The sequence below is a fragment of the Lygodium microphyllum genome, chromosome 6, assembly GCF_053477565.2.
Source record: "Lygodium microphyllum isolate KBCC chromosome 6, Lygodium_microphyllum_v1.1.10, whole genome shotgun sequence".
NCBI lineage: Eukaryota > Viridiplantae > Streptophyta > Polypodiopsida > Schizaeales > Lygodiaceae > Lygodium > Lygodium microphyllum.
The window spans coordinates 46442291-46457029 of NC_141140.1; the positions used below are offsets into that span (position 1 = coordinate 46442291).

Consider the following 14739-nt stretch of genomic DNA (forward strand, 5'->3'; position numbering starts at 1 on the left):
TGTAAATCTCAACAAATCCTAGTTGTGAAACTCTTTGCCCACTGCATTCTCCAGCCTGCTACTGCACTAGAATTGCATGTATCTCTAGCTCTCAAAACACCATATCTGAACTACAATTCACTTCCGCCCTTACCACTAGCACCTCTTGGCGCAACCTTGCCCCCCTCTTCCTCTGGTTCTACCCATCCCTTTGAATCCCACTACTAGCTTCGCACAATTCCGATATGGTCCCAACACTAGCATAAGCAATAGCATCTTAGGATGATGTGCCCACTTTGGAAGACACTAGAGATATTGAAGAATGAACCCTTGCGTGTTGCACTCCATCATGCATGCCATGTGTCAGGTGTAGGATGGACATGGCAGATTGGTGGTTAAAAGTAGCAATTAGTGTTGATGGTAGCAACATAATAATGAAAGGTGGTGATCTAGTCGAAGATAGTGGTAGAAGGAATTCAAGACACTATAGGTAGCAAATGCTATAAAAGGAGTAGAAAGTAAGTGATGAGGATTCCACACACACACACACACACACACACACACACACACACACACACACACACACACACACACACACACACACAACTAGATGTGTTAGCACAAGTACACAACCAATTCACCCCCATATACAAAACTCCATATCTTCTCATTTATCCTCATTGTATTGCTCCAATGGTAACCATGGTCATCTAGTCTCTATGCCTTGTATTTCTTTAAGTGGTTATACCTTGGAATGTGTTCCATTGCTTGGGCCTTGTTTGTACTGATGATTGCCTCCTTGATAGATCATGATGCTTTGTAATACACACATCAACTATGCTATTTGAATACATGATCATTCATTTTCTGTTAAGCATTATCTCTCATTGTTCATTTTGGTAGTCTTTCTTTTGATATGCTGTGACTGTTAAACTTGTGTTGTTAGCATATTGCTATGTTGAGTCTGAGTATGTTAAAACTTTGCAACCCTGTAGAGTTCATTCCGCTTTGCAAAGAGGATTTTACTAGAGGCATGGCTTCAACCTTTATTATAGATTGAGGGATAGATGTTATATGACATGGATGTAGACCTAGACGGTTTAGTTTTTTCATGCAAGAAGATATAAGCATGATGAAGTCTAGTCTATGGCATGATATTACTAGTAGAATTTCATAGGTCATAGCCTAGTCATATGGATTGATTCAATGAGGTTTTGTCTAAGAATTTGGAAGCATCGATAAAGAAAAAGAATAACTTGTAGGAAATAGTAGATGGAATGCAAGTGGAGTATGATAGAATGCTGAAAATGCTTTCTACTTTGCAAGAGGAAAAAGAGATTGATCAAGAGGATGTTGTAAAGACTTTGTATACTTCAACATTGGATATTGATGGGATCCTTTTAAACATTAACCAACATGTTAAAATCTGTGAGTTGACAATGGACAAGATCCATGATATGGATATTGCATTTGCTACCTATTTCTACTGGGCGAGGTACATCACGAAGATCAGCCTCATACTCAATCACTTTCTACTTTTGATTCTCATGTAGTTTATGAGAACTCTAGCTCGTGAATGGGATTTATGCTGAGAGTTGAAAACATGAATGGGTTGCCTCTTACCCACCCAGCCTCCAATCCTCACTAACAGAGCTAAAGAGGGGTACCACCTAGCCAAAGGGAGGATGGGCTAGGACATCCCTTTCCTCAAAGAGAATGGAAAGAACCAAAAACACAACTTCACGAGAGAGAATTTGTAGCCCATCTTAATGGAAATGAAGATGATGGAAGGTTAAGAGAGGTGATGGCTCCTAAATTCTCCCATGAACATATATATAACATGAGGAAATAAGGATTTCCCACCAATAGAGCATATGGCAAGTCTTACTTAATAAGTTTAAGTATGAATGTAGAGGGAGAATTAGAATAGAGTACATATGATTTAGACAACATATTAGAATATGAGAGAGAGAGAGAGAGAGAGAGAGAGAGAGAGAGAGAGAGAGAGAGAGAGAGAGAGAGAGAGAGAGAGAGAGAAGAGGTAAAGGAAGCTTGCCATCATGCTACATAATAAAAGAGACTCACTCATAGCTTACCTCAAAGAGATGGACTAGCATGAGGGTGTTCTAGAGTGCTCTCATGTGCTTGTCATTGTCTTTTTCTTTACATCTCCATGGGCTCCTTATATAGCCTCCATGAGGTATTAGATTAAGCTAATCTTCTTGATTAACATAATCCTAGATGATGTATGGTATCTCTGAAAATATGGAGAATAGTGGATGGGACAAGTCCCCACCTTAGTCATCATGCAAGAAGCCACGGGTGGTGGTAGATAAGCCAGAGAAAGGGAGCTAGATTACAAGAGGTGGGTGCCCAAAGCACATTATTATAATATATTTACAAGAAGGATAAAATGGGAAGTTGATGTGGTGAAAGAGAGAAGAAAATTGCATGTAGCCATAGTAGTCTGCACCTTTGTAAGGTCAAATCGGTGAAGAATCTGAAAAAAGTTTCTTTTGCAACTTTGTAGACTAGGTTTAAACCGATTGGGTTGGGCAAGAATTTTCTTGAAATTTACTTTTCTTTGGGATTTATTGAAATGATAAAAAATGGCTTCCAAAATCTGCTTTGACTTTAGTTCCTCATATATATAAATACATATAAGCATGTGACAGAGGGGGTTCATGCTTGTAAGCTTTTGTGTCAGATCTAAATGACCCCATGATGTGGATATTGACTTGTATAAAAGGATGAGGTGTCCTCTAATGATGGTGATAGATTCCAAATCTTGGTGATGTAGGTGGAACCCACATGTAGTTGGAGGCTAGTCCTTTGAAAAAAATCTATGCACTCACTCAACCCCTAGGTGTAATCCATTTCTATCTTCACTAAGATAACCCATCCCTTTTACCCTTTACATTGACATCCCTCCTAAGAACTTGTTCCCCCACTTGCTAGAGTTATCATAACTGAGAAGCAATAATATAGCATACCTAGTGCTTGAAGGGTAAACCCAAAGTGATATGGTAAGGCTCTTGATAGGGGTTTTGGCCAAATTTTGTGGTAGAAATCCGGTTTGTAAAAAACCTGGATCAATGCCATTATCTTCTTTACTCTTATCATGTCATATGTATGCATTTTTTTGGTGGTAGTCCTTGGTTATGGAACCACATTAGCACATTATGAACATCCTAGAGGGGCTATGTTCATGATTTCTCTATGTGACTCATTTTGAGGTGGAACGCGGTTGGATGGGGTATAACCATACTCTCTAGATCAATCTAATTTTGGATAGAACATTTAGCTTAAACTAAGGGTTCAGGTTATGGCTATGGCTAGCCAACCATTTGGTTGTACTAGGTGTTAGGCCATAGGCCTTTTGACATGATAATTATGAGTATGCTTTAACAGTAGTCTCTTATTACTCATAAAGTTGCACATCTAAATGTACTTGATATGTTATGGAATAATTTAGTTCTTATAGCTACAACAGAGGTGGCATTTAGGAGGGAGATTATTCTTGTTTTGCTGCCCACACTTGCATACCTGATGAAATGATAAGTCTAACAATTTGTACCCTAATCTATGTGCCTAATTTTTGATTATTCTTTGTCTTTTCTTTGTTCAATGCTATTGTATTTGTTATCTATTCTCTTCTCATGGATCTATAATGGTATTTCTATTCTATCTTTGTTTTTCTTGAAGCAATAATACAGTTTGCTATAATGCTTACATTAGCAATGCAATCCTATCATATATTATGGATTTAGGATTGTAATAATCTCACTTGGAGTTGTAAAGATGAAACTGAGCTTGAGGGCGAGTATTGAGATGGCAGACTCAACATATGTGGATATTGATGATGGTTCACCTTGTTCGATGGGTCCACATGTCTACACTTAGCATACCAATTGTTATAGTGACCTTCACAAGGGCATTGACTCACTGTTTATTATATTTAACTATTTACATATACTTAAAGTTAACATAGGTATAGCACTAACCAATCACTATAGTCAGTTATACATTGTTTTGCTTAGTGGTCCACTTTGTTTTATATTGTATCTTATCTACACTTTAGTGCACATTATATTATGTGTGGAAGAAAATAGAAATAATAGTAAGCCCATTTTAGTCATGCTATTGGGAAACATGCAATCATAAGCATTGTATCTTGCACCATCAAAGAGTCGCATCCCTTATTCACCACATAAATAGAGTATTTGAATGTAGGCCAAGGAATATCTCCATAACTCTGTCATATGACAAGAACATCACTCTTGGATTTATTAGGGTCTCTTTCTCCTCTATTTAGTGTAACTCACTTTGTGAGCACTACTACTTTAGAGTGAATTCAAAGCTCAATTGAATATTGGGGTTCAAATGGTTTATAGAGGAGATGCCTAGAAAACAAGTTTGTGAAGTCAACTTGGATTTTGTAAATGGAGCTAGCTTGCAAGAAAGCCCTCACGACTAAATGAGCAAGAATGTCTAAAAATAGGAGAGAAGGAAATAGTAAGCCTTGATACGAGAAATAGTAGCAAAAACAAAGTCTCACACCAACCAAATGCATGGATATCCCAATTAGGAGATCATAGAGGACTATTGGATGCAAGCATATCAGTCACATGAGCTCTCATAGGACTTTTCCATGACCCTATGTCCTCTATTGATTACTGACCCCATTGGATGTAGAGAACATCGGAACCCCATTGGATGTAGAGTTCTCATAAGTGGATATTTTCCCAATAATTACTTTATTTTTGTCTTTGAAAATCTTAATATGGTACTAAATGTGTTATGTGTTGCCAATGGATGTTTAGAAGTATCCCTCTCACTCTTTTCAAGTGGAGTGAACCTTTTGACCCCCATGCATGTAAACTGTTAGAGATCCCTTTTTTTAGATTGAATTCATTGACCTTCTAGGTGACTTTTTTCCATTCTTAAAAGCTTCTTCCCCAGGTAGAACATTGTGACAAAACCCTACAATCCTTATGGAAATAGATACATATAAGCCCCTTGATTAGTTTATCCTGATCAAGAATGTTAGTGGCATTGCTTTTAGGAAACAAGAGATATTGTATAAGAACTTGCACAATACTCATTTAAGTGCCTTAAACCAGGTCATAGAATTCAAGATTGTATTAAGATGATTAAGGAGGAGGAAAAAGAGGAAAATATATTAAAAAAAACAATCCCTACCATGAAAGATGATGGATTTCAACCAATCAATAATCAACAAGTCCCCAAACCTCAACAAAAGGAGGAGTTGGTAAGATGGAGCCTTATAATAAGTTCTCCCCTTATCCTTTTGAACCTTGAATATCAAAGCTTTAAAGGGGAGTAAGAAAGAAAAAGGTAAATCCCTAATAAAGAAGATTCCTTTAGACACAATTATTTATTCGTTAGATGATGATGATTTTGTCAAAAGAGCTAAAATCTTCTAAGATGGTGATATACTTTCCCTTTATTAAGGAAGTGAATGAGTACGAGTTTAATGTGACCATTAAAGATATCCAAAAATCTCAAGGTGAAGAAGAGATCCTTACATAAATCAAGTTTCTTTGAGGTGATTTCAAGTATTTCAAGGAATTCTTATTTGTTAGCTAGCCTAATCAAGTAATGAAAAGAGGAGACTCTCTTAGGTAGACAAAACTCTAGAGAATCCTCTCAAGTTGAGCAGAGATTCCCAAGGTAGGCCTAGTAGGACTACATCTTGTAATAACTTTAAGTAATTATTGAGCCCCTCAAGGCTCTATATTAGAACACCCCAAGCACATGATACAATCATACATGACAACTAATGGCCTCAAGTGGAGCTCTCCACATGCAAATGATCCAAAAGATAAGAAGAGATGTCTAAAATTGAAAATAGAAGAAACATATGTAACCAACTCCTAACACTGTTTTACTTCCCAAAACGAAGGGCTACTTTGTTTCTTTCTAGGATCAAATGTTCAATGATGATTCATTAGGCCATTGAATTACTGTAAAAGCATATGCCCTAATGGTCAATGCTAATAACAAATGAACTTTAGATGGAAAAATGGGTTTGTTATTAAATAAATAATATTTGGAAATGCAAAATGACTAAGCCTTCTTCAAGGCTGATAGTAGATTTTTAAACTCCTTATCACTTAATTTCGCAAATTTACATGAGATCTCCTAGAACGAAGAATCCTTTGATGCAATTTCCATCCTAAAATATCCTTATGCTTACCTTGGAGGCATGCCATCACTTGTGCCTCTCCTATAGAATGGATAGAGTGAAAAGTCTAATTAAAAGATATATAAACTTTTTGCTTTTACTTTTGGAGCCAAAATTATCGAAGATCCAAATCTTGAAAAGATCATACTGACTATTGGGCACTACTAGATGTTGCATCATAGTTGCCTAAATCCTCCACACTTTGCATCCATGCCAAAATAGATGCTCGAGAATTTCTTCTTCACCACAATCACAATAGCCATTGGAAATGGTGCTCTTCTTGAGTTTATTACCTATAAGAACAACCCTTGCCATTACCTTCTAATCAGAAAACATGATCTTTGAAGAGAAATTTTTAGGACTATGTATCATTGAATCAGTCCTTCAAGACATTGCTTGTTCCATCAATAATCCAATTGTTGTGGACTTTCAAAAATCCTAAGTCATTTATCATCCATAGCTCGCTCAAATGTTTGGTGTCAGGGGCTCTCCTGAAGGCTTTACCTTTAATTTCCAGATTAAGCACATAACTAGCTTCAAAAGTTTATGCATTAGACCAACTTGCAAACCAATTAGTTTATAAGTTTGATCTAGTTAGTTCTAGCCTTCCCTCATTTCGGGTTGTAAATGCCAACTCTCCATGAGTTTTGAACTACGCCAAAGTCACATATTCCTTTCTTTACTAAGTTGAGGCCTCTCTTCCCACTTTTGTGGCAAGTGGTGGCTAAAAAGGCAATGACCAATATATATTTTCCTCCAAACACACCTTCCCAGTTGGCTTGTTGGGTTTGGCCTTGCTTAAAATATATTTCCATGATTGTATTACACTCGCTACAAATTCGATTGAATTGACTACCTTAATTGCTTACGCACAAATGAGATCCATGCTCCTTAGCCCTCAAGCAACACATAGCTTTTCAATTCTCCATGCCAAAAGTTGAACTAGCATGGCACACCATGAAGCTTCTTCTTGCAAGCATTTCTTGAGTAATTTGACCCTGAGAGCAATGTATTTGGCTTTAGGGGTGAGTAGTTGCAAGCCACCTTGATCTTTTGAGAGCTTGAGATTGCACATAGGAATTAATGTTGGATATGTACTCCTCTTATTGTTCCCGTAGATGAATCCATTGATCAACATGTCCCATTGCTTTTGCAGGCCATTGTTCCAAGTCATCAATGGGAGATAAAAGGGCGGGAGAGGCCAACATTCTCTATTCCATCTCTTCACTTTGGCTCTTAGCGTGTCTATAATCGAGGATGTCCTACTACTTTCTTGCATATCAACTCCCAAGGTATCTAAATAGATAATAAACGAAGTTTCAAAGTTCTTTTGGAACTTATTATTGATGGCTTGGGTTGGCCAAGAACACGAGAGAGAGAGAGAGAGAGAGAGAGAGAGAGAGAGAGAGAGAGCGAGCGCGAGCAAGCGCCAAGAAGGTCTGGAGTTACGGGTTGATAGAATACAGCTCGAGATATTACAGGGAGTGAAGAAGGAGGAGGAGGGTTGTGATGTAGGATGTCAGACATGGTGAGCCACACGAGGAGGGCGGTCTGCTTCTGCTTCTTTCTTTGGCTGGCCTGTGCTGCGGCTGCTGCTTCTTCTTCAGCAGCTGCTGGTGATTCGGACTTCTGCACTTCTGTCATCGAGCCAATTTCATCTGATTACACGTGCAGTGAGTACGAGGTCTCTCTCTCTCCCCCTCTCCCACACACACACACACACACACACATCTAGGGTAATGCTGAACTTTCCATTGTCTCTCATATTTAAGAGAAATTGATACAAATTTGTAGTGTGTTTGAATGGGCAGCTGTGGAGCAGAGATGGGTTCCGGCTAGCCTTGCACAAGGTGGAATTAAAGGCTGATGATGTGCCCCAATTCACACAGCAGCAACAACAACAGATTAATCCAAACGTGTCAGCTGATCATCCGTCGGTGCTGTTCCTGCACAGTGGGATGGTAGGTGGGGGCGGGGGCGACACGTGGTTTGCGAGCCCCTCTCCCACCCCCCTCTCCTTGGCTGCCCAAGGCTTCACCTCTTGGATCGCCCACCTCCGAACCTCCAAGTTCAGCCATGGTCACCTCCATCTCCGCCCGGACCAAAAGGTACCCACATTAATCTATATGCAAAAACTAGCAAGCTTCTCTTTTCTTGCTTTCTTGCCAGATTCTGTGCAACAAAACCTTTGAGTACTCACCTCCCTCTACATGAGTCTCTGTGATACAGGAGTATTGGAATTGGTGTAATGATGATCTCGCTCACTATGACTTCCAAGCTTTTCTCAAGTTCGTGTATATCAGTAATGGCAATAGAAGTGTGCATGTCGTTGGCTATTCTCAGGTTTATATTCCCATAAACGTAGTGATCATCGTACTAACCATTATCAACATTTTACACAACGTGATATGTATGTGTGCTGTATGTATGAATGAATGAGTGAATGCATGGGTATGGCTCAATTGGTAGGTTGAATGCATGGCGTGGGTCTTTGTGTTGATGGCCTATACTGCCTTACCGCTAGTATTATAAACCAATAAGCACAATAGTTTACAAGTTACTACTAGTATATATGAGAGAGAGAGAGAGAGAGAGAGAGAGAGCGAGACTTTATCTTGGCATTTGGGGCTTGAACTTCAAGACATGCTTAGGAAAATATATCGTTCAAAGCAGACCCTACTAACATAAGCTTCTGAATGGGCATCAAACATCAACTCCTTACTTTCATTCAAGTAATGCACATTGTTGCCTGAGGCTTATATGTACTTGTACACTTAATTGATTGGCGAGGCTATGCACTGATAATAGAAAGCACACGTGCATTTGCAACATGTAGGGGGCATCCATTGCCATTGGGGCTATCAGCTATCAAAGGAAGGCAGGAGAAAGAGTCAGATCAGTGATCTTACTTGCTCCTGTGGTCTACATGCGCCATGTTATTTCTCCAGTCTTGAAAGTAATAGGAGCGTCAGACTATGGTATGGTAAGTCCATAAGCACGGAGAATTGCTTCAAAGAGATGAATTGATAATGGAAACAGTAGTATAGATTACATCGACATTATATCTTCTGTCTCAATTTTCAATTTAGATCTTGCATCTGACCATGTAGTGGCATGAAATAATTATGCAGGTTGGATACAATGGTGAGCTTGGAAGATTCGATCTCTCCATGTAAGCGGAGCAAAAATTCGGAGTTTAATATGGTGTTTGCCTTTTCGATTCATCTGATAAGAGTTGGTTGAGGGAGTAATTGTGATATAATTCTGGATTAGGTTCTCTAATGCCGCACCGGCGAGCAGTGAGGTGACTGCGGAAGTTCTGATGAGCGCAATCACTGGTACAATATATCGACGTGTTGCTTGCACGCGGTTATTTAGAGACAACTTCGTTGGTTTGATTGATCTTACATGATTAGTTTGTGTGGCTGCAGGTCCTAATTGTTGTATCAATGCAACGTCGGTGTATACTCTGATTATTGGAGGCGACTCCCACACCACATACAAATGCATTGCTCACCTCACTCAATGTAAGCGCGCCCCCCGCTATGCATGCACATACACGGCACATACGGATATTCATATGTTTATTTACAAATCTTGTGTCCTTATATAAACACATGTATTTGCATGCATGCACATGCCTCCCCCCCTCCTCCCAACACACACACGGATCCCACATGGACACTTGCATCTACACCATATACATTGGTAGTTGCACTTAACTTTTTCACTTGTCACAAGGTTCCAAACAAGGATTTTCACCCATGCGTACATTCTATTCTCATTGCATTTACAGGTAGTTGAAACTAACCTTTCATTTGTTGATGGTTAGGTATTAAACTTGGGAACTATCAAGCTTTTGATCACCAAAATGTTTCTTCCAATAGAAGAGTCTATGGCATTGATATCCCGCCCATGTATAGATTTTCAAACGTTCCAACAGAAATCTCTATCCTTATTGTCTATGGTGGTAACGATCATCTATCTTCCCCCAAAGATATCAAATACCTTAGCTCGCAACTTCCAAGCCCTCCTTCAAAGCATTTTCTAGCTTCCTATGCTCATCTTGACATGATCTTTAGTAATACAATGGACGAAGACATAAACAGAAAGATATTGGAGTTTATTCAATGATATCCATAAAATGTATGAGCTTATATGATATGACTAGTTTTATATATGAGGATATTATTTTACAAGTTTGTCTCATATATGTTAGTGTTTAAAATTTTTGCTATCAAGTTGGTATTGTGAAGCATAAACTTGTTTTCTTTCAATACATTTTGCCAAAATGAAGGTTTAATATGCTATAATCTTGTAGCTTCATTCTAGCAAGCAATGACCACCAATCAACTCAAGCTATGTGAATTTATACTCATAGAAGCTTATATTCGCTCAACATTTGTTGACTATGATGTTCTAATTATTCATAACAATTTTATATATTTACTTCATGAGGTTTGAAAGAGTAGCTTCAATCCAATTTCATAAAATTATTGGTGAAGACCAACTTGCTAGCTACAAAATCATTTTATAATTGCATGCATCAATAGGCTAAAAATTTCAATAATTGTCTTAAAAAAATAAGACTCGAATATGTTTCGCACTAACTAACATGTTTAATGTGTAAACATCTTAGCAAGACTCAAGATATGAGTACGCACTCTTGTGTGTGAATATAAAAACACAATTTAAGTTCAAGTGCTTGCAGGGTGTCACATGTACTCACCTTGGTTGTGTTGTGAAGTTTTTAAAGAAGAATCTAGAAGATTGTTTGTGTCATCACTAATTTCAATGCTTACAACATTGCTAATGTAAGTGCTTATATTAGTAGTGCTTACATCTTTGTTAATGTCTTAAATGCTTACGTCATTGTCTATATCATTAATGCCTTTGTTATTGATTCTATCAGTGCTACCCTAAAAGCTTCACTTGTAACTTTCCTAAGTTGTAGAATAAATTAGGGCCTTGGACTTCGACACCCTCAATCTTGCCAACACCGTTTTTGAGGCTCTTGCAAGGTAAGTTCTCTACAGCTCAAGTCTTATATCCAGTCTAGCCTTCTTTTATTTTTTCCTGTATTGAAGTCAAGTCTTCTATTTAGCCTTGATATCAATATTATTACTAACCAGATTCAATACATTTGATGATATAATACCTTTAGAGAATACTATATTCGGTATTGAGTCCATGTAGATTGATTTGATCCAATTCAAGCATCTCTCAGCATAAGAAAAATAAAGGGGATGTATCAATTGGTTGTGCATGTATTGTGGAGAACTTGGGATTGTTGAGATGGTAAGCTCAACATGTGTCAAAACTGATCATGGAGGACTACTTGGTTAGATGGATTTGCACGTTTATACTTAGCACTTATTATATTTGGTTAGTTACACGTGAAAGCTATTAGATATACTCAATATCCCACCCTCGTAAGGTACCACCAATAATCCATGGTGCTCTAAGTTGTAAGGCCCCCGTTAGGAGGAGAAGCCATGTGTGAGCATGGACATTGGTTGGGTCCTCACTTGTATGTTGATGAGGTCTATGTGATCAGATGGCAAAAAGTGATCTTTGTGGATCTAGTATTTGGGTTGGATAGAGCAATTATGCTGGTAGCAACTTGAGGAAAAATGCATCGAGTTGCTAGATATGGGAGTTATCAAGGACCCCAATTTTAGGCTCCAAGGGCAGTGCCCTAAGCACGATGATAAAGGAAACATTCCCTAGAGTATTCCCAGCCAACTAAGAAAGGCTCATAATATGGTTAGACAAGCTAACCAGGCTTCCTTCTTAGGCTATAAAAGGAAGACCCCTCTAAAGTCATCATCAAATTATCTTTCATCTAGTCAAAGTTCTACTAGCTACCCAAAAGCTCTTTGCCTATCATCTATATGGATCACTATTTGAGCTTCACAATGGACATGCATAGGTGGACAGAGCCATCTTTGTAGGCTCGGATTCTGTCCGTTGTGTCATGTAATTTCTACATTGTATCAAAGCCCATAGGGATCTGAGGAGTGAAGAGTATGCGAGAGGCAAGGGCTTCAACAATGAAGAGGAGACATGCCATTTGGTGCATCAGGTAGTGATGCTAGTGCATTAGGTGGTGGTGCTACTTTATTGACAATTCAAACACTAAAGATTTAGTCACCAACTTTCTGCAAAGGCAAGTTAAATGGTACAAACTACACTTTGTGGAAGTTTAAAATCAGAACTATCCTTGATTCTTATGAGCTTCTGGAGATGGTATCGGGGACTGATCCAAAACCACGACCCACATGTGACCCATCAAGTTCAAGTGTTATGATTCCTCTAAATACAAATCTTCTTTGAGCTTGAAAAACAAGAAATGCAAATGCATTGTGTGTCTCAGTTACAAGCTATTCTAACAGGCTTTGGCCTTTACATTTCAATTCTTTCTAACTTTTTGCAAATGCATGCATGTACACTTTTGTGCATGCCATTTATTAATGAGCTAACTTGTGCAATAAAATACGTACACAAGTTTTGGGAGGATCTTCTTATTTTATGTCGACCATCGACGTCTACAATAGGAAGATGTGGGTGAAGTTTCCATCGTGATAAGGCTCAAGCTTTTGTAAGTTTAAAGAATGGCTAAAATTTATTGAGAATGAAACAAGGCAAAGTATAAAGAAGTTTAGAATAGATAGTGGTGGTGAGTTTAACTCTAAGGAGTTTCAAGACTTTTGCAAGAGCATTGTTGAATGCCAAAATCGTACGATTGTGAAAATGACAAGGTGCATGCTTAAGGACACCAATTTTGGACAGAAGCTATTCACATTGTAGTCTACATTCTCGATCAGAGTTACGCAAAGGACTTTAAGAAAAAAACTCCTCATAAGGCCTATCGTGGTAAGAAACCATCTATCTCACACTTTAAAACTTTTGGATGTGAATGTTATGCACATATTCCAAAGGATAATAGAAACAAGTTAAATCCAAAAAGCACAAAGTGTATCTTCTTGGGTTATAATGATGAGAAAAAGGCTTACAATTGTATGACCAAGTGGCAAAGAAGATCATAGCAAACCGTGATGTGGCGGTCAAGGAGTAGCCACACATAGTGGAGGAGGAGAATATAAGTTCTTCCACTTTATTATCCATTAAAGAAGTAGTCCACTATGAACCTATCCTAAGAGCTATCCCTACCCTCAAGGAGGAGGAAGCATCATCTTCGAATGATGAGAAAAAAGTTTATCATAGTTGAGGAAAAGGAAAATGGACCAAGGAGGTCTCTGAGAATAGAGGAGCAAAGAAAGGCTTTTGCTCACATAGTCAATAGGGCATTGATGGTGGTTGAGATTATGAGAGAAGTAAAGGAGCCATTAGACTTGGAAGAAGCACTTGTTGATCTAGCATGGAGAGTAGCTATGCAAGTTGAGTATGACAACATAATGAAGAATGATACTTGAGAGCTAGTGGATCAGCCAAAAAAGAGGAAGATTATTGGCACCAAGTGGGTCTGGAAGATTGAAGGATTTGATTTTCAAGAATAGATTGGTTGCACCAATTGGCACAAAGATAGATTGTTGGCACCAAGTGGCACAAATATAGATTAGCTGCATAGGGATTTTTACAAGTTGAAGGATTTGATTTTCAAGAATCATTTGCTTTAACTACTAAAATGACCACTAGTCACATAGTACTTATAGTGGCCGCTCATAAGAAGTGGCCAATTTACCAAATGGATGTTAGATCAACATTCCTGAATGGAGACCTCAAGGACGAGGTGTACATGGCTCAGCCATTGGGGTTTAAGGCCCCCCCTTTTGAAAACAAATTTTGTAAGCTAAAGAAGGTATTGCATAGGCTGAAACAAGCCCCTATTAAAGCATGGCACCATCAGATAGATAAATCATATTTAGGCTTGAATTTCAAAAGATGTGCCTCAGATGCTAACTTATATGTTTACAGGGATGGTGAAAAGTCTATAGCGATTGTCCTATATGTGGATGACCTTCTTATTAGAAGTGACTATGAATATATAATCTATCAGCCTCAAATAGCTTTGAGCCTTGTGTTTGAAATGACAAACTTAGGCTTGTTGCACTATTGTTTGGGGATTGAAGTCTTGGCAAAAGATGTACACACGGGAGATCTTAAAAGCATTTGGCATGACCGAGTGTAAGGAGAGAGCTACACCTATGGAGGTCAATGTAAAGTTATCCGTTGAGGATACATCAGTGCTAGTAGACATTGGGAGGTACAGGAGGTTGGTTGGTTGCCTCACCTTCTTTTACAACAGCAGGATAGATATCAATTTTGCTATTGGTGATTTGAGTAAGTTCTTAAAGAAACCAAAAGAAAGTCATTGGAAAGTTGGGATATGGGTGCACAAATACTTGAAAGGAACTCTTGATTATGGTATCACCTACAATTTTGGAAGTGCTATTATGGTGAATCGTGACTCAGATATGGCAGGTGACAATGATTTCAACAAAATCACTTTCCAAATATTGTTTTTCTTTAGGTTTAGGAATCTTCTGTTGGATCAATAAGAAGCAACCAACTGTGGCATTGTCTTCTAC

The 14739-nt window shown here is 38.4% G+C and overlaps 1 protein-coding gene across 1 annotated transcript; it reads left to right on the top strand.

The window, feature by feature from the left end:
- Window positions 1–7604: 7604 nt before the first annotated feature.
- LOC148034521 (triacylglycerol lipase 1-like) lies at window positions 7605–10368 on the top strand. The gene is made up of 8 exons (XM_087680531.1): window positions 7605–7871; window positions 7999–8295; window positions 8417–8530; window positions 9024–9170; window positions 9319–9359; window positions 9461–9525; window positions 9619–9714; window positions 10020–10368. The coding sequence occupies exons 1-8, from the start codon at window positions 7704–7706 to the stop codon at window positions 10319–10321; spliced, it is 1230 nt and encodes a 409-aa protein (XP_087536657.1). The 5' UTR covers window positions 7605–7703; the 3' UTR covers window positions 10322–10368.
- The last annotated feature ends 4371 nt before the right edge of the window (window positions 10369–14739 follow it).